Raw genomic sequence first — 21,072 nt, 5'->3', positions numbered from 1 at the left:
ACCCACAATGTGTTAGTGATTATTGAAGCGGGGCATTTCATATAGCCTACTATTTCTTTAGTATACGGAACAAAACATTACGATGTGGGATTTAAACAATGTTTTACATTTTTGGCTAACCCTTCCCCTGCATTCTCCTAAATGACCTCTAATAGCCAAAAATCCACCTCCTTCTCACCTTTAGTTTATTCTCCGCCGAAACCAGTGGTGGCGGTTCTTGGTGGCTTAGGGGTGCCCCGACCTCTGCTGAACTTTGGCCCGCAGTGTGAATTATACCAAAAATTTTCGAAATCTTTTTGGTACTATAAAATATTAGATTTTTAAGAGTTCGGCTCCTATTGATTCTCATATTTCATTTAAGCTCTGCCACTGGCTGAAACATTCTTTGTTGTGAGTAGCCTCTTCTACTTCTCATTCTCTACTATCCTAAATGACTTACTGTAGCCACAAAATCACTTCTTTAGTTACTATCGTATCAAAACCATCCCCAAAGCGGGTGCCATCAACCGTGCCGTTGATACTAATACCAGCCCCCTGCAGGCGCACCAACTTCAACACTATCGGTGGGTGTACTTGGGCCTACACCCTTTAACCAGAGCTTGCACTTGAACAACAAAGATCCGACAAAAGTAACAACCAAGAAACATGAGTGGCGCCCAATGAGCTTTACCAAGACTCGCCTGAATGCCAACGAAAGACCGAGTGGCGTTCACCATGGAACTACTCCAAGTCTCGTCTTGATTTCTCATTACGGACAAGGATCCTTCACGCAACATGGACATGTGCCATGACTGTGCACGTATCTATGCTCACATACAAGTAGAGCCGGGGCTGACGAGAAAGGGTCATGGTACATCACAAAACTACAAGAGGTAGCTTTGCATGTTTTGCATAGAAGGAAATAGTGGCTAAATTAGGAGGGGGGGGGGGGTACTGTTATTTAGTTTAGTTTTTATAGTTGGTTACTCTTCCCCCTCCCCCTCCCCCAAATTACTCTCTTATTTCTCCAGAATTCTTTCGATTTAGATTCGGTACACAACAATTGCTTTCATACACTTAGGTGGTGTTTGGGAGTGCTTATAAAACTCCTTATTGACTTTTTGGAAAAGTCGGTATGAAGTGATTTTTTGGAAAGTCACTTTTCCCCTCACATACATCCTCATTGTCAAACATTGTTTTGGAGCTCGTGACTTTTTAAAAAGCCAATAAATTAATAAGTTGTTTCAAAAAGCTTAGCCAAACATGCCTTTATGAGCACCATAATCGATGTCCTCCTGGTTGGCGTATAAAATGAGCTTCATGCCACCTTTAAGGGTGTTAGGAGTGGTTAAACACTTGAGAGTGACAAACTAAAAAATCAACCAATGAGAGTGTGTCACGTCAATCAGTGAAAAGTGTTTAAACTTTGGTGAAAAGTGTTGGCAATGGTTTAGACATTTGGTAAAGTGGTAAACTTTTTTTTTAAAAAAAGAAAAAATGTATGATTGGTTGAGAGATGGAATGGACCCCACCCACACACCCCTCTCTCTCTCCTTCCTCCCTCACCGCGTCAGCATGCCCTCCCCGCTTCACATGCTTCGCCGCATCGGCAAAACCTGGGTGGCGGTGTTTGCCGCTCGGCTAAAAGGTTTGCCGAACTTTGCCGCATCCCGCTCCGAACACCCTAACTCCTCCCTAACGCTTGTTTAACTCTAAAAAATGTAGAAGACACAATGCAAATTGGTGACATCGAAATCAGTGAACCACATGTAGCAGTCGGTATTTCCAGCTACTGAACTGCAAAAGTACAATCATTTTGTAAACAGTCTTCATGAATCACAAGCTACACTTTCACCATTCCCAATCCAATAAGATTCTTCAAGAATTCCATATTTCCATAAAGGTAACAACCCCTTTTCATCTCCTCCTTTTTCTTAAACAAAATCACTGCACAACACAAAGATAATGCACATTATCACGTCCACACCTCCATTATCTTCATCATTCAACCACTCACCATGCTTATTTCATGACACATTATTGCCCAAATGTAGCTGTTCTTGTTCTTATTCTTGTTCTTGCTGCTGTTATGCTGCTAATATCTCAGTGCATGATAGATTGGCCACTGTAAACCCTAGGTTTTTACATAAGGGGTTAAGCCAATCAGCCTTGATTCAGTCATCACTTTGTAAAAGATTCATTTTTCAAGGTGGGTTTAGAAAATATTATAAAAATATTTATGGGTTTTCATCTTTTGATGATCTTGATGAAAGTTATTATGAAAAGGTGTGTGCTTTTAAAGAAAGGCAGAGGGGTTTTGTGCAGAAGAAGAAAGAACATATTTTGAGTAATGTGGTTGATGATTGTGAGGTTATGCTTAGTTTGATAACTGATGAAGTGGGTTTGGAGTGTACTGATGTTAAGAACAGAAAAAAGATTACTAAAGAAAAGAAAAGTGTAGGTTTAGGGGTTGTGAAAATGAAGTCTTTAAAGGAAAGTGAGAATCTTGATTTGAGAAAAGAAGGTTCTTTTGGTGAGTCAGAGGGTAATAAAGATTTTGAGGTCAAATCTGATTGTTATTACGTTGGTCAAACGTCATCGAGCGCGTATAAGAATGATTCGAGAAAAGATTGTACTGATGGAGTTGTGAAAATGAAGTATTTGAAGGAAAGTGAGAATCTTGATTTGGGAAAAGAAGGTTCTTTTGGTGAGTCAGAGGGTAACAAGGATTTTGAGGTCAAATCTGATTGTTATTATGTTGGTCAAACGTCATCGAGCGCGTATAAGAATGATTCGAGAAAAGATTGTATTGATGGAGTTGTGAAAATGAAGTATTTGAAGGAAAGTGAGAATCTTGATTTGAGAAAAGAAGGTTCTTTTGGTGAGTCAAAGAGTAATAAAGATTTTGAGGTCAAATCTGATTGTTATTATGTTGGTCAAACGTCATCGAGCGCGTATAAGAATGGTTCGAGAAAAGATTGTGTTGATGGAGTTGTGAAAATGAAGTATTTGAAGGAAAGTGAGAATCTTGATTTGGGAAAAGAAGGTTCTTTTGGTGAGTCAGAGGGTAACAAGGATTTTGAGGTCAAATCTGATTGTTATTGTGTTGGTCAAATGTCGTCGAGCGAGTATAAGAATGATTTGAGAAAATATTGTAAAGGTCGTATTGATAAAGTTGTGAAAATGAAGTCTTTACAGGAAAGTGAGAATCTTGATTTGAGAAAAGAAGGTTCTTTTGGTGAATCAGAGGTTAATAAAGATTTTGAGGTCAAATCTGATTGTTATTATGTTGGTCAAACGTCATTGGGCGAGTATAAGAAAGATTTGAGAAAAGACGGTAAAGGTCGTAACGATGGAGTTGTGGGGAAGATCGAAAGACGACAAGAATCTGTTCGAGAACCAGAGGGATTATTGGAGAAGGATAATGTAAATGGATGTTATGGAGTCTCTGTTGGTGCAAGTCAACGCGAGTCAAACGTGTCATCAGATTGGAGAAAGAAATCAGAAAAGAAGCCGAACAAAGAGTCAAGTCAACACGTGTCAAACGCTTCTGCGAATATTGAGCCGTGTTGTAGGAAACATAGCGATGAGATCTTTAATATAACGGATGAAACGGGGTCAAGAATGAAGTATAAACGGTTTACAGATACGTCGAACAACGATAACAGTGTTGTCGAATCAACTTTCACCACAGAAAATAAGTTAACAGTGATTCCAGAAGCCATGGTTTCCAAACCAACAAGTACTGAAGATAACAAGGATGATGGTTCAGGAACTTGTGGTCAAAAGGATGGTGGTTCAAGACACTCGTCTCAAGGGTCTGGACCGAAGGGACCATCGGATGAGATGTGGCATGTGACCGATGCATCTACCCAAGAACCCTCTGAACCAGATAACACAGTTCAAACTTCTGGTTCAAGTGAAAACGGCGAACCCGTCAAGACCGGTAACAGGTCGTTGTGGACTGTTATCGGAGACATGGTTCGACTGCAATGGAAACCTTCACGGTCTGGATCCCATACTCCAACCTCAGGTGGTGCAAAGGGTTCATCGTGTTTCTCGACTAGTAGCGAAACATGGTTTTCTAGCCGCGAACCAGATGATTCCAATGATGAAGATGTTAAAAAAAGTATCATAAAAGGTTTAGATTCATCATTACCCGAGGGACCGTCAAGGAAAACTTGTTTACCGATGATCAAGGAGTCGTCGTTTTCTTTAAAAAGATCTCCCAAAATCAAGAATACGGTAAAAACCGATCCAGATCAGTTGACTGAATTAAAAAGACGGAAACTTGTACACAAAGATCAAGTCTTTAAAGACGATTTCGATAAATGGGAAGAAACATATAATCTTGAAAATGAGCGACAAAAAGAAGATGAAATGTTCATGAAGGAAGCTTTATTGGAAGCTAAACGGGCTGCTGATGTATGGGAGGTGCCTGTAGGGGCTGTTCTTGTGAAGGACGGTAAAATTATCGCTCGCGGATATAATATGTATGTTTGTTTTGTTTCTTTTTCGTATTTTTGTCGACGGAAATATAAATTTAGTACATGTTGTGTGTTTGTAGGGTAGAACAATTGCAGGACTCCACTGCCCATGCTGAGATGATTTGTATACGTAAAGCCTCAACCGTTTCAAGCTCATGGAGACTTTCGGTTTGTATTGATAAGACTCGTTCTATTGATTAGTTTTGATGACTTGTGTGTATAGCCGTTTTGAAAATCATCCTTCATTCAGAATTTTGCAAACAGTCCACTTAACATTTTCATTATAGGGCGTGAATTTATGGCACGACACGCTAGGAACCTAACACGGTCTGGGCTTAAGTCTAAACAGGTTTGGTCAGTTTCAGGTTAAATCCACAAACACGTTTAGTCATTTAGATAAATGGTTGTGTTAGTCAATCTGGTGCGTTCGTAGGTTGACCTGTTGAACCTATTTATTTCTTTAAACATGTGTTTTATGTCATGGTTAGGTATTTATTATATGCGAAAATTTTAAAATTCTAAAGAGAACTTGACATCAAGTTTTATAATTTAATCATGATCGTTTAATACACCTTTGTATTTTTGGATAGTATCAAAATGAAAAAAAGGTAAAACAAAAAATAATAATAATAATACAAATTGGTTTAAACAGGTCGTGTTTGTGTCACCCCCAAGAACATTTGTGTCGTGTCAAAATTTTCAGGTTCGTGCCTGGTTGGACCCGCCAACCTGCAAACACGGCCCGTTTAGCACCCTTAAATATTTGTACTTATGTAGTTATGTAATTAATGGTAATACATTTTCTTGAAGGATACTACTCTTTATGTAACACTTGAACCATGTCCCATGTGTGCTGGAGCAATCCTTCAAGCAAGGATTCACACGGTTGTTTGGGGAGCCCCGAATAAGCTACTAGGCGCGGATGGCAGTTGGGTTAGGTATGCAAATATCTCAAAAAAAAAAAAAAAAAAAGAAGCAAACTTCATTATGTGGTTTTGCATTTTGACTTCTGATGTCAAACTTGCATTCATCAAATCTCTAATTTAAATATTATTTGTTTACTTAATGGCCTAATTACTTGTGTTTTAAGTCAATGATATTATACCATTAATTTTGTAGACTATTTTGCGATGGCGACGGAGGAAGTAGCTCCATGCCACCCAACATGCCGTGTGCACCCCCACATCCGTTCCACCCAAACATGACGGTAAGAAGAGGGGTGCTCGCGGCAGAGTGTGCCGAAGTTATGCAGCAGTTCTTTCGACTAAGGAGAAAGAAGAAAACAGAACCGGAACCGGAACCACCAAACCTGCCTTCGTCTATTAGTGTGTCACATCATCATCAACAACATCATTCAAACTTCTTATCTAAGTTACATCATGCCTTCAAAGTCATCTTTTGTTTATAGATCATAATATCATATCTTTGTTCTTTTTTTATGAACTTTAATTATTACCATATCTCTTTTGTCCAAAGTTTTAGTTTGTCATAACAATTATATGTAAAAGTGGTATGGAGCATTGTGAGACCAACATTAATCGGCGTTTTGTATCGTCGCGTGGAGTTGATAGAGTCGATAGCGATATATGACCAATGGTGAGATGAAATGTGTAGTATAACTACCAAAAGTGTCTTTGAAGTTACATCTAAGGGATCAAAAAAAGCAAATGGAAAAGATGTACCACCCCACATGAAGGTCATGTAGCACCAACCCTCTTGATTTCAGCAGATTTAACATGCTACATTGTCTTATATAGTTATATATATATATATATATATATATATATATATATATACACACACACACACCAACTCTTGCATCAAAACACATCAACCAAGAATGTTGTGGACTACTAGTGTTCTAGCTTGGATCTGCCTTCTTGTAGCCGTTGCGAATGGCCAATCCCCTGCGGCTTCGCCATCAAGTACGCCTGTCGTCGTGCCCCCACCTTCGACCACCCCGGTTCCTCCAACTCAACCGCCACCTTCCACCCCTCCGGCTTCTACCCCATCTGTCCCACCACCTCAAATTCCACCACCACAACCTCCAGTGAGTCCGCCCGTCTCGGCCCCATCTACCCCACCACCACCACTACCCGCCCCAACGCCGCCACTGCCCGCCCCAACGCCACCACCGGTTGCTTCACCGCCTGCACTATCGCCTGCTGTGCCTCCACCAGCGGTCGCTCCAGCACCAGCCACCCCACCGCCAGCTCCAGTGGCTGCGCCAATTCCTCCACCGCCAACGCCTGCACCGGCTCCACCGCCACCATCGCCAGCTCCAGCACCGGTTTCGATTTCACCAGCCCCAACACCGGACATGAGTCCTTCCCCTGCACCAGCTCCAAAAAGACACCACAAAAGAAGGCATAGGCACAAGCATCATCATGCACCCGCACCCGCACCGGTGGTGGCTAAGAGCCCACCAGCACCACCAACCCCTACAGATTCTGATGACAGTGTACCAGCACCATCACCAACACTTAATCTGGTTAGTTCCCATAATCATCCTTATTAAAAAAATGTCACTTTTACATATAAAAAATACATGAATTACAATAAATTACTGACCCTTTTGTTTTCTTTCATCATAGAGTAATGCAAGAACTTTGTTTCTAAAGGGAGAAAGATTTGGATATGTTGTTGCTGGTCTACTGATTTTCATGATATAAAGCAGCCTTGAGAAGATGTTTACATTTTCCACTTGTAACATTACTCCAAATTCTTTTTAAATGTATGAATAAAGATGAAATTTCAAGCATGAATTTGGGTGAAATAGTCTCAGTTAGCATAATTATGATCTTCTTCATGGTCAAAAAGCACATATTATATAATAATTTACATCGAGATAGTCGGTAAACGGGCAACAAGCACATTATTTGGATCCTAAAACTAGCTAAGAATTATAAATAAAATGCCACCAAGTTTAATAGCAGTTTGGAAAATTCAACAGCTTTAATATGAATTTAGATAATTAATTTCCTATTTATTGGAATTCAAGATGTTCACAACAACTTCAAACATATCAGATCTATGTCTAAAATTAATTATCAACTTTGACAACATTCTTGAATGTCAAGCATTCATGATATTTGTCTATTGTCTGTTACTTATTATATCTATTATCATTAATTGTTATTATTATTATTTTTTGACAAGCATTAACTGTTATTTAAGATTTAAAAAGTTCTGTTTATTAGAATCTTGATCTTTAAAGAAACAATATTTCATCAAGTATCAACACAAAATAATATAATTTTACTTTATAGATATCTTGATTTATGGTAGTATTTAGATATGATATCAACATATTTTCTATAGTTTAAAGTTAACATAAAAATATACTTTTCAATTGTAGTAACATTTTATTAGTTATTACAACCATGTTATGGGAAACTAGAAGGGAAATTGAAATGACAAATATTCAACTAATTTGAGAAAGAAAAAAAAACACTATGATATAGTTTATAACAAGGAACACACCAAACTGGTATACATTTTTATATATTCTCTTGTGTATTCAACAATTGTTGATGAAAAGAAATCTTGTATTTATATACTGAAACAAATCGTCTAAGACATCGACAGTCGAATGAATAAGAAAGACCTTAATAGAAATCGGGTAAATGTCTTGTTTATCGTCTACCTCTTGCGTGAAACGTTTCTATCTTGATTTGAAACTCAGTTGATATTCAGATTTTAAGGATCTTTATAATATTTCATCTGTTTATCTTCATAATACAAAATAATTGTGATACACACAGTCACATAGTGTTAAGCACAAAGTTTAGGCATATCAATCAATTGTCATATATGTCACATACTCACAAGTATGCTTGGATATTAATGTTGGATTAATCAATACGATTAGATGACGAAAACCATAGCTTCATCTTTAAGTTATTGACTTATGTATAATCAATTTAATATCATACTAATCAATTTAAGATCATACTATTTCCATGATATTTGAAATAGTTGTAAATTATAAATAATAACCAGTTGAATTTCCCGCGCTTTACGACGAGAAATTAGTGGGTGTCGGTTTGATTTTATATTGTATCCTCACGGTACCGGCACTCAATATTATCAACGAAAAACAAATAGCATAACTATTTAGGAACAAATACTTAATCTTTAAAAAACAGTATATAGTTAAATAATAAAAAGATAAAAAAACTACTTTGTTAACTTTCCCTTGTTTATTTCCTAAATAATTAAATAACCTTCTTTTTTTAGTTATTAAACGAAACTAAATTGAGAAACAATTATTTATTTAACATTTTTTTTAATAAATCTTGCATAATGGAATTAATTAAAATAAATAAATTGTTTAAGTAGTCAATATATCCACAAAGTACAAGTTGCGTATGAGTAGAGATGAGCTTGATATCGACCGGTACTGAATTGGTATCGGAATCGAAAGTACTGGTATCGATAATTCCTAAAAGTAGGTACCGGTATCGAATATATTTTGTATGGTATGGTTTGGTACCGGTACCGTACCGAACCGGTACTGAAAATGTCAAAAGTTGGTACCGAATCAGTACAGAAAATGTACTCGGTTCGGTAAATTCGGTACCGGATACCATTTGCTCATCGCTACGTATGAGTAACTCAATTTACAACCTAGAAAGCCAAATGTACAACCTCTAATGCATACCTTTATATAGAGTGATCGGTTACAACTTACAAGCATATCACCCCACAAACCAGATATAAACATAGCAAACCCTAATTCCTAATCTATCCCAAAAAACTCTATCTCCACCACCGGCGACTCACCACCGCCGTGAACCACCGCCGTACGACTGCTCGGAGCCGCTGCAACTTCAATCAGATCGCTCGTTATTAACCACCAGGTAGCAAATCGAACCACACTTATACTCTTATACATGTTCGATCATTCTTCTGTAAATTTGAACTTGTGTAATCAACAAATCTATCCGGCGAATTTGCTGTAATTGAAGATTAGATTGTATAGTGTATAAAACATCACAGAGATCTAAGCCAGATCAACTGCTTAAGACACACACAAACACACACGATTCTGTATATGAATTTTAGAAGTGTAAAGTTAATGGTTACTGTTAGGTTTGTGTGTATTTGATGTTGAATATGATACATTCTTTGGTTTGTTTGTATTATATTGGTGAAATAAGAAGTAATCAAATTCTAGTGATGAAATCTTACCATTCACTTTGTGTTTTAAGAAACATGCATAGTGCATACCAACACAAAGTTTATAACTTGCATAGAAAGCAGCATATTCAGTGTAATTTGCAGTTCATACATAAAGATCTAAAGAAGTGCAGATACCAATAACATTGAAAATTCTGAATTATGATGATCAACTGATTTAGCACAAGGGTGTGCTTGCTATTTAGTTATATGATAATTTGTCAAACTAAAAACATACCTTCATATATAACATCGTAATCTAGTAAATATGGTTTTTATGTGGAGATATGAAGTCTGGGGGAGCTCTGAATAAAAAAAAAGCTCAGAATTTTTCTGTGGCCTGTGCTAAATGCTTCAATGATATTAAGGAGTCGTGTTAAGGGCTGATGTGTAACGGGGTCAGGATTAATACATCAGCGGTAAAGTGGTAAACACAATCGGAAATCAGGATTGTTGATGAGATAAAAACTATCGTTTCTATGGATAAAAAAAGGGCGAGGCTCAATAGGATGGAATGGTCTATATGGTGTAATTTCAATGTAACTGACAAAAGTGTAGATTGGTGTTTGTAATTTGTGCTAGTAACACTAATATGCCAAACAAATCTCTTAGTATAGTATACATACTTAACTTGTTTAGGATTTTGTTAGACACTTGGTTTTAAAAAGCAAAAAACGCACCACTTTTCATATCCAAGGCACAACTAACTATATAAACTTTTTTTATATATTTCCTATAGGCTTCTAGCATCCTTTACCTAATATTTAGACACAAATAAGCTTTTATATGTTTTAATATTGAAATTACATACACGTACAACCTAAAAAGCATGTTATACTTATACAACAATCTGCTCCGCAAACATGTTGAAAATACACAAGTCCAGTTAGTTTTTTTTTTTTTTTTTTTTTTTTTTGGCCAAAAAGGCGTGCCTCAGGTGTGCTTTCTGTAAAACATGCTCTTTGTGTAGTGCAAAGCGCCGATGCCTGCGCCATAGGGTGCCACACGTCTTAGGTGCGCTTTATTAAACCAAGGCTAGACATCTCGTAAGCATTCTAAGTGAACTTTATTAAAGTTTTACTTTGTCAATTCATTTATATAACTCATGAAATTGGAGTCAAATGAGAGATAATTTCAAATTTTCAGGAAGCCACTGGTCTTCTAATTTAATGATGAATGATGAATGTCAAGTAAAACTTGCTTAAATAAATTAATTATAGAGAAAACTTAATTTGATGTGGTTGTGTTTTTAGTCATGAATTTATGTCAGCTTCCTGTTATTTTCCAGTTTGAGTTACTACTCTGAGTAAATTTGATGTAGGGTGCATTTTTTTCTCAAGACAAGTTAAATCAACATTACTTTTGTTATACAGGTTTGTGACATTTGATTAATCCAATGGGCAAGAAAAAAACAGACGAGGGTGGTGAAAAGAGTAAACAAAACACTAAAGAAGGAAAGAAAGAGAAGCAATCGGTCTCAGCAATGCTTGCAAGCATGGACCAAAAACCGGATAAAGCAAAAAAAGCAACCTCTTCAAGCTCTACAACACGCAAACCGAAACCGCCTCCAAAAGCACAATCATCTTATGCAGACATCGATCTTCCACCTTCAGATGATGAAGATGATGACGTGGAATCTCTTTCTGGAGACGAGATTGAAAAAGGCGGAATCAAAAAGCCGAGTAGAAAAGAGAGGGCTAGTGATAAAAATCTTGAAATAGCCGTAACCGATAAGGAGTTGAAAAAACGAGAGAAAAAAGAGATGATTATCGCTCAAGCAGTGGAGCAGGCCAAACAAGAGGCTTTGAAAGACGATCATGATGCGTTTACGGTTGTGATCGGCAGTCGTGCTTCGGTTCTCGATGGTCAGGACGACGCTGATGCAAATGTCAAGGATATAACAGTGGATAATTTCTCGGTTTCCGCACGTGGTAAAGAGTTGTTAAAGAATGCATCTGTTAAGATCTCTCATGGAAAGAGGTACGGTTTGGTGGGACCCAACGGGAAGGGAAAGTCAACACTGTTAAAGCTTCTTGCTTGGAGGAAGATTCCGGTACCTAAAAACATAGATGTACTTTTGGTCGAACAAGAGATAGTTGGTGATGACAGAACTGCCCTTGAAGCTGTAGTTTCGGCAAACGAAGAGCTTGTTAAACTAAGACAAGAAGTCACTACGTTATTAGAAACCCCCGAGGGTGAAAACGGAAACGAAACTGAAGATGGTGGTGACACCGGAGAAAAACTTGCTGAATTGTATGAAAAGTTGCAGATAATGGGCTCAGATGCAGCTGAAGCCCAAGCTTCAAAGATTCTTGCCGGTTTGGGCTTTACGAAAGTCATGCAAACCCGTGCTACCCGATCGTTTAGCGGTGGGTGGAGGATGCGAATTTCATTGGCCCGAGCCCTTTTTGTTCAACCGACACTGTTGTTATTAGACGAACCCACAAATCATCTTGACCTCCGAGCTGTTCTTTGGTTAGAGGAATACTTATGCAGATGGAAGAAAACTCTCGTAGTTGTCTCACACGATCGAGATTTTTTGAATACCGTTTGCAACGAAATCATTCATCTTCATGATTTGAAACTTCATATGTATCGTGGAAACTTTGATGATTTTGAAAGTGGCTACGAGCAACGTCGCAAAGAAATGAATAAAAAGTTTGAAACTTACGACAAACAAGTGAAAGCTGCAAAACGGGCCAATAACCAGAAGCAACAAGAGAAGGTCAAAGAAAAAGCGAAGTTTGCGGTCAAAGAAGCGAAGAAAAAGTCAAAGGGGAAAGTCGATGAAGACGAAGAGATTCCCGAGGCCCCACAGAAATGGAGGGATTATACGGTGGAATTTCATTTTCCCGAGCCTACCGAGTTAACGCCACCGTTGTTACAACTTATCGAAGTGAGTTTCAGTTACCCAGGAAGAGAGGATTTCAGGTTGTCTGATGTTGATGTCGGGATTGATATGGGTACACGTGTTGCTATTGTGGGACCCAATGGAGCTGGAAAGTCAACGTTATTAAACCTTCTTGCTGGTGACTTGAACCCGACAGAGGGTGAAGTAAGAAGGAGCCAAAAGTTGCGAATTGGGAGATATTCACAACATTTTGTTGACCTTTTGACCATGGGTGAAACACCGGTTCAGTATCTTCTTCGTTTACATCCAGAACAAGAGGGTTTCAGTAAACAAGAAGCGGTGCGGGCTAAACTTGGTAAATTCGGGCTCCCGAGCCATAATCATCTAACTCCGATTGCTAAACTATCCGGTGGACAAAAAGCCCGTGTTGTTTTCACTTCGATTTCCATGTCGAAACCGCATATATTGCTGCTGGATGAACCCACAAATCATTTGGATATGCAGAGTATTGACGCGCTTGCTGATGCACTTGATGAATTCACTGGAGGCGTTGTTCTTGTAAGTCATGATTCGCGATTAATATCGCGAGTTTGTGACGATGAAGAGAAAAGTCAAATTTGGGTTGTGGAGAATGGAACAGTGGAGGAGTTTGATGGTACTTTCGACGACTATAAGGAGGAGCTATTGAAAGAAATCAGAGCTGAGGTGGACGAGTGAGACGGTATGTATCTAATCATTCATTTTACACCGTTAAGATTCAACTGTTTTGACCTGTTCTTTTTTCCTTTGCAATTTTTATAGTTTGTTAATGGGAATATATCACAGAATAGTAACCAAGTTTCAAAAGTGTTCTAATTAGGTCACTCGTATCGTTTTTGTCCTAATTAGATAACTTAACATTCAAATCGAGTCATGTCCTTTTTTCTATGTGTCAAGAAAAAAATGAAGAATAAGATGTTGGGGTCGGATTATTTTAATATATCAAATTATATTTATTAAAAATAAAAACACTTTAATTGCATTAAAAATTAAAAAAAACAAGTTACAATTCACGTCATCACTCAAAGTTAGCATCAAATAAAAGGGAAAAAAGAAACAAAAATCCACATCACCATGGTTACTTATGAAATGGATGAAAAAACCCTTAATTTTAATGAAAAATGAATATTGAGTGATCTGATTGGAACACTTTTGAAACTTGAGTGACTTAATTAGAACACTTTTAAAACTTTGTTACTATTCTACGTCCAGAACCCGCCAGCAATTTTTTTTTTCTTGACTTCTATAGTCTTAACGTACTAAGCTTGACAAAATGGGCGGGTTGGGTCAGGCTGGGTAACGGGCTAAAACGGGTTTGGGGAGTTTGGGTAAGAGTTGTGAGGTGAAAAAAGGAGTAAATGTTATAAAATATTAATAAAAACTAATATTACATTAAGGCTCGAGCTCGGGCTCGATAAATAAACGAGCTTTATTTTAGGCTCATGCTCGGCTCGGGCTCGGGCTCGATAAGGCTCGGCTCGTTTTGAGCTTTTTCTCGAGCCGATCTCGAGGAGCTCACGAGCCGCTCATTTGTTTGCACCCTAAAAAATGTAACGAAACATTGAATATTTGAATGGGTTCAAATAGCTCCTTTCATATGATATAAAAAGTAACAAAATTGACCTGTTCTATATAAACGAGTGCTTTGGATTACTTTTATACCAAATTGATCCGTTGTATATAAACGCGTTTATATTCTTGATGATTGATTATGATCTTGATGGACAGGAAACGCTGGATGCTGCATTTAGATACGAAAGACGGAACCTTTGTTTTTCAACAACATGCACTTATGTGGAGATTGTTGTTGCCATGAATTTTGAGGGTTGGAGTAAACACAGACATGTTTTCAAAGTTGTGTATTTGAGTGTCAAAATCTATTTTAATATTTTTAAATTTATAAAATAAACCTATCGCGTTGGGATGTTTCGTTCTTACTGATGTTGAACATGTGGGATACAATACAGTTGTACTTGTTCTATGCATCATTTGTGCTGTGTATGTTCTATATGATATCCACAACTTTAATTGCTTTCATGGTTGTTTCTTTTTGATATTTTCACGCATAAGTTGAAGCTTTTTATATTATTAAAACGTTTGTATATGTTTTCTTATCTATGCTATTTCTAATCTATATGGTTGATACCTTAACATATACGAGGGACCTTCTGCTCATTTTTCTAAGGCTAGGCGTTGTGGAGTAGTGCCCTCCTCTACATCAGGCTTTAACGACCTAGTAACACGAAAACAGGGGTGTAAAAGGGGCCCTGCCAATGGGGTCGCTAAGACGCTAACCACTTAGCCGGCGTTAGGGACAGAAGAGTGGTTAGTTAAACCTATAAACCAATCACCAATTTTTCTTTATTATTAGTTAAACCATAGTGTAATAGTTAAATAGGAGGTTAGTTAAGCCCATTCTCTATGTGACAAAGACATAGACATGACAGGGCATTATTACACTTCTTAGTTGTCCGGCATGGCTATTTATGACAATATCCTCTTTTCATTTTAACTATTATTTAAAAATTATTATTCATTTTATTAACGGTATAAATAAAAGGCATTCGGTGCACGAATCAAGGCCCCTACTTATCACATTTGATCTATGCTGACGACGTTGTGTTTATTGGTGACTGTTCGATCTCGAATATTTTGAATCTTCGAAGAATTCTTCGATGTTTCTATTTAGTATCGGGGCTGAAAGTGAACCTTTCAAAGTGCAGTATTTATGGGGTTGGAGTTAGCGATCAAACGGTTCAAACCTTGGCGATGACTCTTAACTGTAAAAAGGGAGTGTTTCCGTTTGTGCATTTAGGATTACCTGTTGGAGCAAATATGAATCTTGTTCGGAATTGGAAGCCAGTAATTGACACCTTCAGGAACCATCTATCAATATGGAAATCTAAGCAATTATCATACGGTGGAAGAATAACGCTCCTCAAATCGGTATTAAATTCTCTCCCTACTTATTACTTCTCCCTTTTTAAAGCTCCGATACAAGTACTGGACATACTTGAAAGGATAAGAAGGGTATTTTTTTTTTGGGGAGGGGGGGGGGATCGGAAGAAAAGGCAAGAATGAATTGGGTGGCATGGGATCACACTATTGCTCCAGTTGAATATGGTGGAATCGGTTTTGGTGCACTTAAGGATTCGAATCAAGCAATGCTAGCAAAATGGTGGTGGCGATTTAGAACGGAAAAAAACGGCTTATGGCGGAATCTTATTTGGGCAATACACCATAACTCAAGAGCATGGATGATCATTCCAAGGAAAATTTCTATAGCTGGGTCGTGGAAACAAATTATTAGCATCCAAGAGTCATTGTTAAGAGTTGGGGTGGACCTGAACTTAGCGGTTTCGACTGTAATTGCGGATGGCTCCACAACTTCCTTCTGGCTATTGGGTTGGACCAGGCCCTCTGTTTATGGAATTACCAAATTTGTTTAAAATTGAAAGCAAGAAATTATGTATGGTAAATGAGAGAATCACGAATGGGAGTCATGGGCCGGTTTACATGTGGGACTGGGCCAGGCCCATTAGCGGTGGAGTTGAACAGGAGGAGCTGCAAAGACTGATTAATATTGTAAGCATAGTGACGATCGGAATGGGGAAAGATAAATTCAAATGGAATTATGATGATTCGGGCGACTTCCGCGTGGCAGATATTAAAAGGTACTTCAGCATTTTTAATCGCTCTACACCGATATCCTCTTTTGTATGGAATAATTGGGTTCCAAAGAAAGTGGGGATTGTATCATGGAGCGCGGAGAAGGATCGGTTACCGACAAGATGTGCATTGGCTAGGAGAAGTGTAAATGTTCCAGATCTACTATGCTTATTCTGTAGCGAACATGATGAAACAGGTGAGCACTTGTTTGTATCATGTCAGTTCGCGCAGATTATTTGGCAAAACATAGCGACATGGTGCAAGATTCCTTCCTTTATCGCTTTTGATTTCAAAGATATTCTGAATATGCATGGATACAACTCGGGATCATGGAAGAAGAAAAAGGTGTTAAATGCCATCTTCCTTGTTACTGTGTGGTGCATCTGGAAAGCGCGAAACGAAGCAATGTTTAATAGCGTTCAACCATCGGTTACCAAAATACTGGATGAAGTAAAAAGTATGGCTTTCTTGTGGATTAAAAATCGATCGAGAGACGAAACGATTACGTGGGAGAATTGGAGAAGTTTTAATATATTTAGCTAAATGTCTTAATGGTGTAATGAGTTGGTTGTAATTGGATTTTGTACTCTGTAAGTTTGGTGGCTAGCGACTTGCTAGCGTTTAATAATAAAATTTTATGTTGGCCGTTCAAAAAAAAAAAGTTTGAAATTATTTGTTATACTTTAATAAAAGGAGAGAATACAGGTTCTTAAACTTTTTTTGAAAATAAACTTCATTCAAAAAACGAGAGGAACCTCAAAAAAAGGACCCCTCACAAACACCAATTACAGCATATACATAGGGTATTTGCCCCAATCGTTCCAATCAATCCTATTACAATTTGATCTATATTTGAGCGAAGTAAAAGCCATAGACTTAACCAACGCCACCACTTCCACAACCTTCGGATCCTTATTTTGAAAAACCATGTTGTTTCGTTCTTTCCAAATCGCCCACATCGTTATCATGAAAATGCCGCGCACTATCTTGTTACCCTTCATAGAACCAACCATCTGATTCGGCCATTGCAGCACATCTTCGAAGGAAACAAAACCAGCGAAATCCAATTTACACCAGTTCCAAATTCTGACCCAAACTTCATAAGCAAAGGCACATGAAAAAAATAAATGACTAACATCCTCTACCTTGGAGTTACATAACGAACACAAGGAACTCGGCAAACCAACATTCCTTCTGATCAGCTCCACTCGAGTAGGGACTCTACCCTTTTGAATTCTCCAGCCCAAAATATTGATCTTAATCGGCACCCATTTAACCCACTTAAACTTTTGAGAAGGCAAGCTGTAAATATTCTTTCTTATAGACTCTTTGACTTCAGCAACAGAGAAAATCTTACCTGTATTATTGTCCCATATCCATCTATCGCTGCAATGTTTAAGTTGAATCGCTGACAGCATGTACATCAAGTCTTGCACCTCAGAAATACCTTCGACCGAATACCCACCCACTTTCCATCTATCTACAATCCGATTCTGGATCCCATCAAACCAGATCCTGCTGCTAATAACACAATCTTTATCTTTTTCTTGAGAGAACAGGAGCGGCCATCTGATGTGCAGAGGAGTCTCACCATACCAAGCATCTTTCCAGAAGCTAATACTATCCCCATTCCTGAGTACACAAGAAATAAGGCTGTTAATGTTCTGACCGTTAATAATCGTCTTCTCCAAAAGATTAACAATTGCCTTCCAAACCCCCGGCAACGCTTTTTTAACTGGAAGAAACGACTACTTACCACGCCCTCCATGAATACTAGAAATCACCTTTCTCCACAACCCATGTTGGTTAGTCTTAAACCTCCACGCCCATTTAACAAGTAACGCCAAATTAACCTCGGGCAATTTTGAAATCCCCAAACCACCAAACTCTTAGGACGGGTAACTACCTCCCACGAAACCCAATGAATGCCTTTAGAATCTCTACCACCTAACCACAAGAAGTTTTTCATTTTTCTTTCAATCGCTTCAGTCACCTCCTTTGGAGCTTTAAACAAAGAGAGATAATACACCGGAAGACTAGCTAAGACCGATTTAATCAACGTTAACCGACCACCTATGGAAAGTAACTTAGCCTTCCACGATTGTAATCTGTTTTGCACCGTATCTATGACTGAATCCCAATGAGACAATCGGTTCATGTTCGCCCCAATCTTAATACCAAGATACTGAAAAGGAAGCTCTCCAACCTTGCATCCCATCACCTCTGCCAACTCATTAACCTCCACAGAAGAGACCCCCAAACCAAAAATGTGGGATTTTTGCAAGTTAATTCTCAGACCCGATACCCAATGAAAAATGCGCAAAAGCCGATTAGTCATAATAACGTTTCTAGAAGACCACGTACCCAACAACAAGGCGTCATCAGCATATAACATGTGTGAAATGCTCGGACCCTCCCCAGGCACTTTAATCCCCTCAATATCCCCCAAAAGGCAAGCTCGCGAAATCATCTTAGCCAAGGCCTCCATAACAATCAAGAAAAGAAACGGGGATAACGGGTCACCTTGTCTGAGCCCTTTTTGACAGTTGAACTCATACGTAGGCGACCCATTAACCAACACCGCCGACCTAGCACATTGGACAATACCTCTAATCCACATACACCATTTATCCGGGAAACCCATCTGGTCCATAATAGATAAAAGAAAAACCCAATTTACATTGTCGTACGCCTTTTCGAAGTCGATCTTCAACAAAAACGCATTTTTATCACACTTCTTTAACCACCCGATTAATTCATTAAGAACTAGAGGCCCGTCCAGAATATACCTTTCCTTAAGAAAAGCATACTGAGATTCAGAAATAACATCCCCCACCACCAACTTGATTCTCGAGGCAATCACCTTAGAAATCACTTTATTAATAACACCCACAAGATTGATTGGCCGATAATCCATCAAGCCCAAAGGAGTTTTATTTTTAGCGATAAGGGTTGTGACAACCCGAACTTTCAAGGACAGTGCCTTTTAGTCACATGATTCTGTTTTATTATTATTCCTCTGTCACGTCTCCTTTCGATGATAAAAATTATTTTACACTCGTGACTTTAGTAAACGTGCTGATTGTTAAACGTGATTGTGTATGTTGTGTGTTAGTGGGCCACTGGGTTGAGTAGATGTCGTTGGGCCGCCACCATTTATAAACAACTTGGCCCAACCTCCTTAAGTTAATTCTTGAACTTAATGCTTCTCGGCCCAACTCCTCAATATTATTGAACTCGGCCCAAACTAACTAAGCTAAGCCTAAACCTCCAAAGCCCAAAACAAATCTGATCGATATACATGCACCCACCTTTAATTAAACTGCATGTGGTGTTTCTTGTTACGCTCAAACACATAGACGCAACCCTAGCATTAACCCTCTCCTCTCTCTGGAAGTCGACGGCAAGGCAGCCTCCCTCTCCTTCGAAGTATTCGCTGGATCGGCGCAACCCCTCTCTCATTACAGTCACTTTGCACGCTTGTCCCTATTCGGTCAATCACGATCCTCGTAATCTAGATTCCCTGTGGTGTTGTGTTTATCACGTTATTACTTGTACGAATGATATCCGATGACTAATGATTAGATGTTAGGTCGTTGGCACGAACTCGAAACCATGCATGATGTTATACCGAAAGATTAGGGGTTGAAGGATGTGATGTTTTGATTATTCGTACAGATTTATGTTCTTGATCTAATCGGGATTATTATGACATGTTGTGGCTGTATGAAAGATAAAGACCCATAGTCTGATGTGTCTTGGAATTACGTTGATAGAAAGATTATTATACATGTGTTGGTAGGGTAAGGGAATTGAATAATATGATCAGATAATGATACTGTGTATAATGATTTGGCATATGAAAATTGTTATAAGGAATATGATATACATGATGATCAGTGATGCATAAATCCGATGACTAAATGTTATGTGGCGATGGAATTGGTTTGAATGTTGATAGCCATGATGAGTGTTATTGTTATATAATTGGAGTCCATATGCTATGTTAGGAAAATGCTTTGAATCTTTGTGAGGAATTGACATGCATAACTGCTTAATTTTGTAACTCATGGGAACGGAATTAGTGGGGGTTAATCACGGGGATTATGATGGAATGAAATTATTGGATCAATTGCACTTTTTCGGCCACACACCACGACTTCACAGTAAAATATATATATATTTAAATTTCATGTTGTAGTGGGTAGAGGAATGCATGATGTGAAAGTGGTGCATTGAATAGATTTGTCTCTTTCGGTTTGATATAAATGAAAAGGTTGTCATGATTGCACAAATAACCAAATCTAAGTGGGTACAGTGGGCCGAGATTATTGTTGCAATGTGGGCCGATCACATTTATATGGTTGGTAGGTGTCTATTATTGTTTTATGTATTAAGGATATACATATGTTGGGTGTATAGTACTGTTATGTGAATTTGAAATATATGACACATGCTTGTGAGAGGGAAACCGATTAGTGATGCAAATGATTTGCTATATGTTATGACATTTATTACACACAACCTACTATAATGCATGATATCATTTTTACGCAAAACTGATTGTTACAAGGAATGTTATGGTCTGTGTGTAGCACGATTCTTTGTTACGATTTGTATAACGTTATGTGAACTACTTGTACGCCACCTGTGTAAGGTGATTGTAGAACGCGTGATTTATGTGCATAGAACTGATTGTTACCGACAACCATGTTAGGACGCGTATGATTAACTGGTAAACAAGTAAATTAATCTTACCGAGCAAAACTAAGGTGAGTTCAATGCACTCTTCTAAGCATGCGTCCCGGTGGTTTGGGACATCTGGTAAACGTTTCTGAAGGGAATACTGGGTAAACTGTTTATTTG

General features: G+C 38.3%; 4 protein-coding genes across 5 annotated transcripts; all 4 read left to right on the top strand.

The window, feature by feature from the left end:
* The first annotated feature begins 1,586 nt into the window (after positions 1–1,586).
* LOC110872134 (tRNA(adenine(34)) deaminase, chloroplastic) lies at positions 1,587–6,000 on the top strand. Of its 2 annotated transcripts, none has more exons than XM_022120912.2 (4): positions 1,587–4,472; positions 4,547–4,634; positions 4,754–4,815; positions 5,277–5,362. In XM_022120912.2, the coding sequence occupies exons 1-3, from the start codon at positions 1,945–1,947 to the stop codon at positions 4,787–4,789; spliced, it is 2,652 nt and encodes an 883-aa protein (XP_021976604.1). In that variant the 5' UTR covers positions 1,587–1,944; the 3' UTR covers positions 4,790–4,815; positions 5,277–5,362. The 2 variants fall into 2 exon arrangements, with proteins under 2 accessions (XP_021976604.1, XP_021976603.1); XM_022120911.2 differs by lacking the exon at positions 4,754–4,815 and adding an exon at positions 5,586–6,000 and having other exon boundaries at positions 1,612–4,472; positions 5,277–5,404.
* Positions 6,001–6,266: 266 nt separating this feature from the next.
* LOC110872135 (lysine-rich arabinogalactan protein 19) lies at positions 6,267–7,242 on the top strand. The gene is made up of 2 exons (XM_022120913.2): positions 6,267–6,957; positions 7,061–7,242. Exons 1-2 carry the CDS (start codon positions 6,307–6,309, stop codon positions 7,136–7,138), a joined length of 729 nt encoding a protein of 242 aa, XP_021976605.1. The 5' UTR covers positions 6,267–6,306; the 3' UTR covers positions 7,139–7,242.
* Positions 7,243–9,160: 1,918 nt separating this feature from the next.
* LOC110872133 (ABC transporter F family member 4) lies at positions 9,161–14,574 on the top strand. Its single transcript, XM_022120909.2, has 3 exons — positions 9,161–9,328; positions 11,021–13,219; positions 14,266–14,574. Exon 2 carries the CDS (start codon positions 11,044–11,046, stop codon positions 13,213–13,215), a length of 2,172 nt encoding a protein of 723 aa, XP_021976601.1. The 5' UTR covers positions 9,161–9,328; positions 11,021–11,043; the 3' UTR covers positions 13,216–13,219; positions 14,266–14,574.
* A 1,338-nt stretch (positions 14,575–15,912) lies between these two features.
* LOC110869590 lies at positions 15,913–16,749 on the top strand. The gene has a single exon (XM_022118832.1). The coding sequence runs from the start codon at positions 15,913–15,915 to the stop codon at positions 16,747–16,749; it is 837 nt and encodes a 278-aa protein (XP_021974524.1).
* The last annotated feature ends 4,323 nt before the right edge of the window (positions 16,750–21,072 follow it).

Source organism: Helianthus annuus, chromosome 8 (genome assembly GCF_002127325.2).
Source record: "Helianthus annuus cultivar XRQ/B chromosome 8, HanXRQr2.0-SUNRISE, whole genome shotgun sequence".
Taxonomy (NCBI): Eukaryota; Viridiplantae; Streptophyta; class Magnoliopsida; order Asterales; family Asteraceae; genus Helianthus; species Helianthus annuus.
The sequence above is the reverse complement of the archived record's forward strand: the minus strand, read 5'-3'. Positions and strand labels throughout refer to the sequence as shown.

Excerpts from the sequence above, each read along its gene's own strand:
- LOC110872134 (XM_022120911.2), top strand. The coding sequence starts at position 1,945 with ATGCACATTATCACGTCCACACCTCCATTATCTTCATCATTCAACCAC. Across the intron at positions 4,473-4,546 it reads ATCGCTCGCGGATATAATAT|GGTAGAACAATTGCAGGACT; the intron begins GTATGTTTGTTT and ends GTGTGTTTGTAG. Across the intron at positions 4,635-5,276 it reads CAAGCTCATGGAGACTTTCG|GATACTACTCTTTATGTAAC; the intron begins GTTTGTATTGAT and ends ATTTTCTTGAAG.
- LOC110872133 (XM_022120909.2), top strand. The coding sequence starts at position 11,044 with ATGGGCAAGAAAAAAACAGACGAGGGTGGTGAAAAGAGTAAACAAAAC.
- LOC110872135 (XM_022120913.2), top strand. The coding sequence starts at position 6,307 with ATGTTGTGGACTACTAGTGTTCTAGCTTGGATCTGCCTTCTTGTAGCC. Across the intron at positions 6,958-7,060 it reads CATCACCAACACTTAATCTG|AGTAATGCAAGAACTTTGTT; the intron begins GTTAGTTCCCAT and ends CTTTCATCATAG.
- LOC110869590 (XM_022118832.1), top strand. The coding sequence starts at position 15,913 with ATGGCTCCACAACTTCCTTCTGGCTATTGGGTTGGACCAGGCCCTCTG.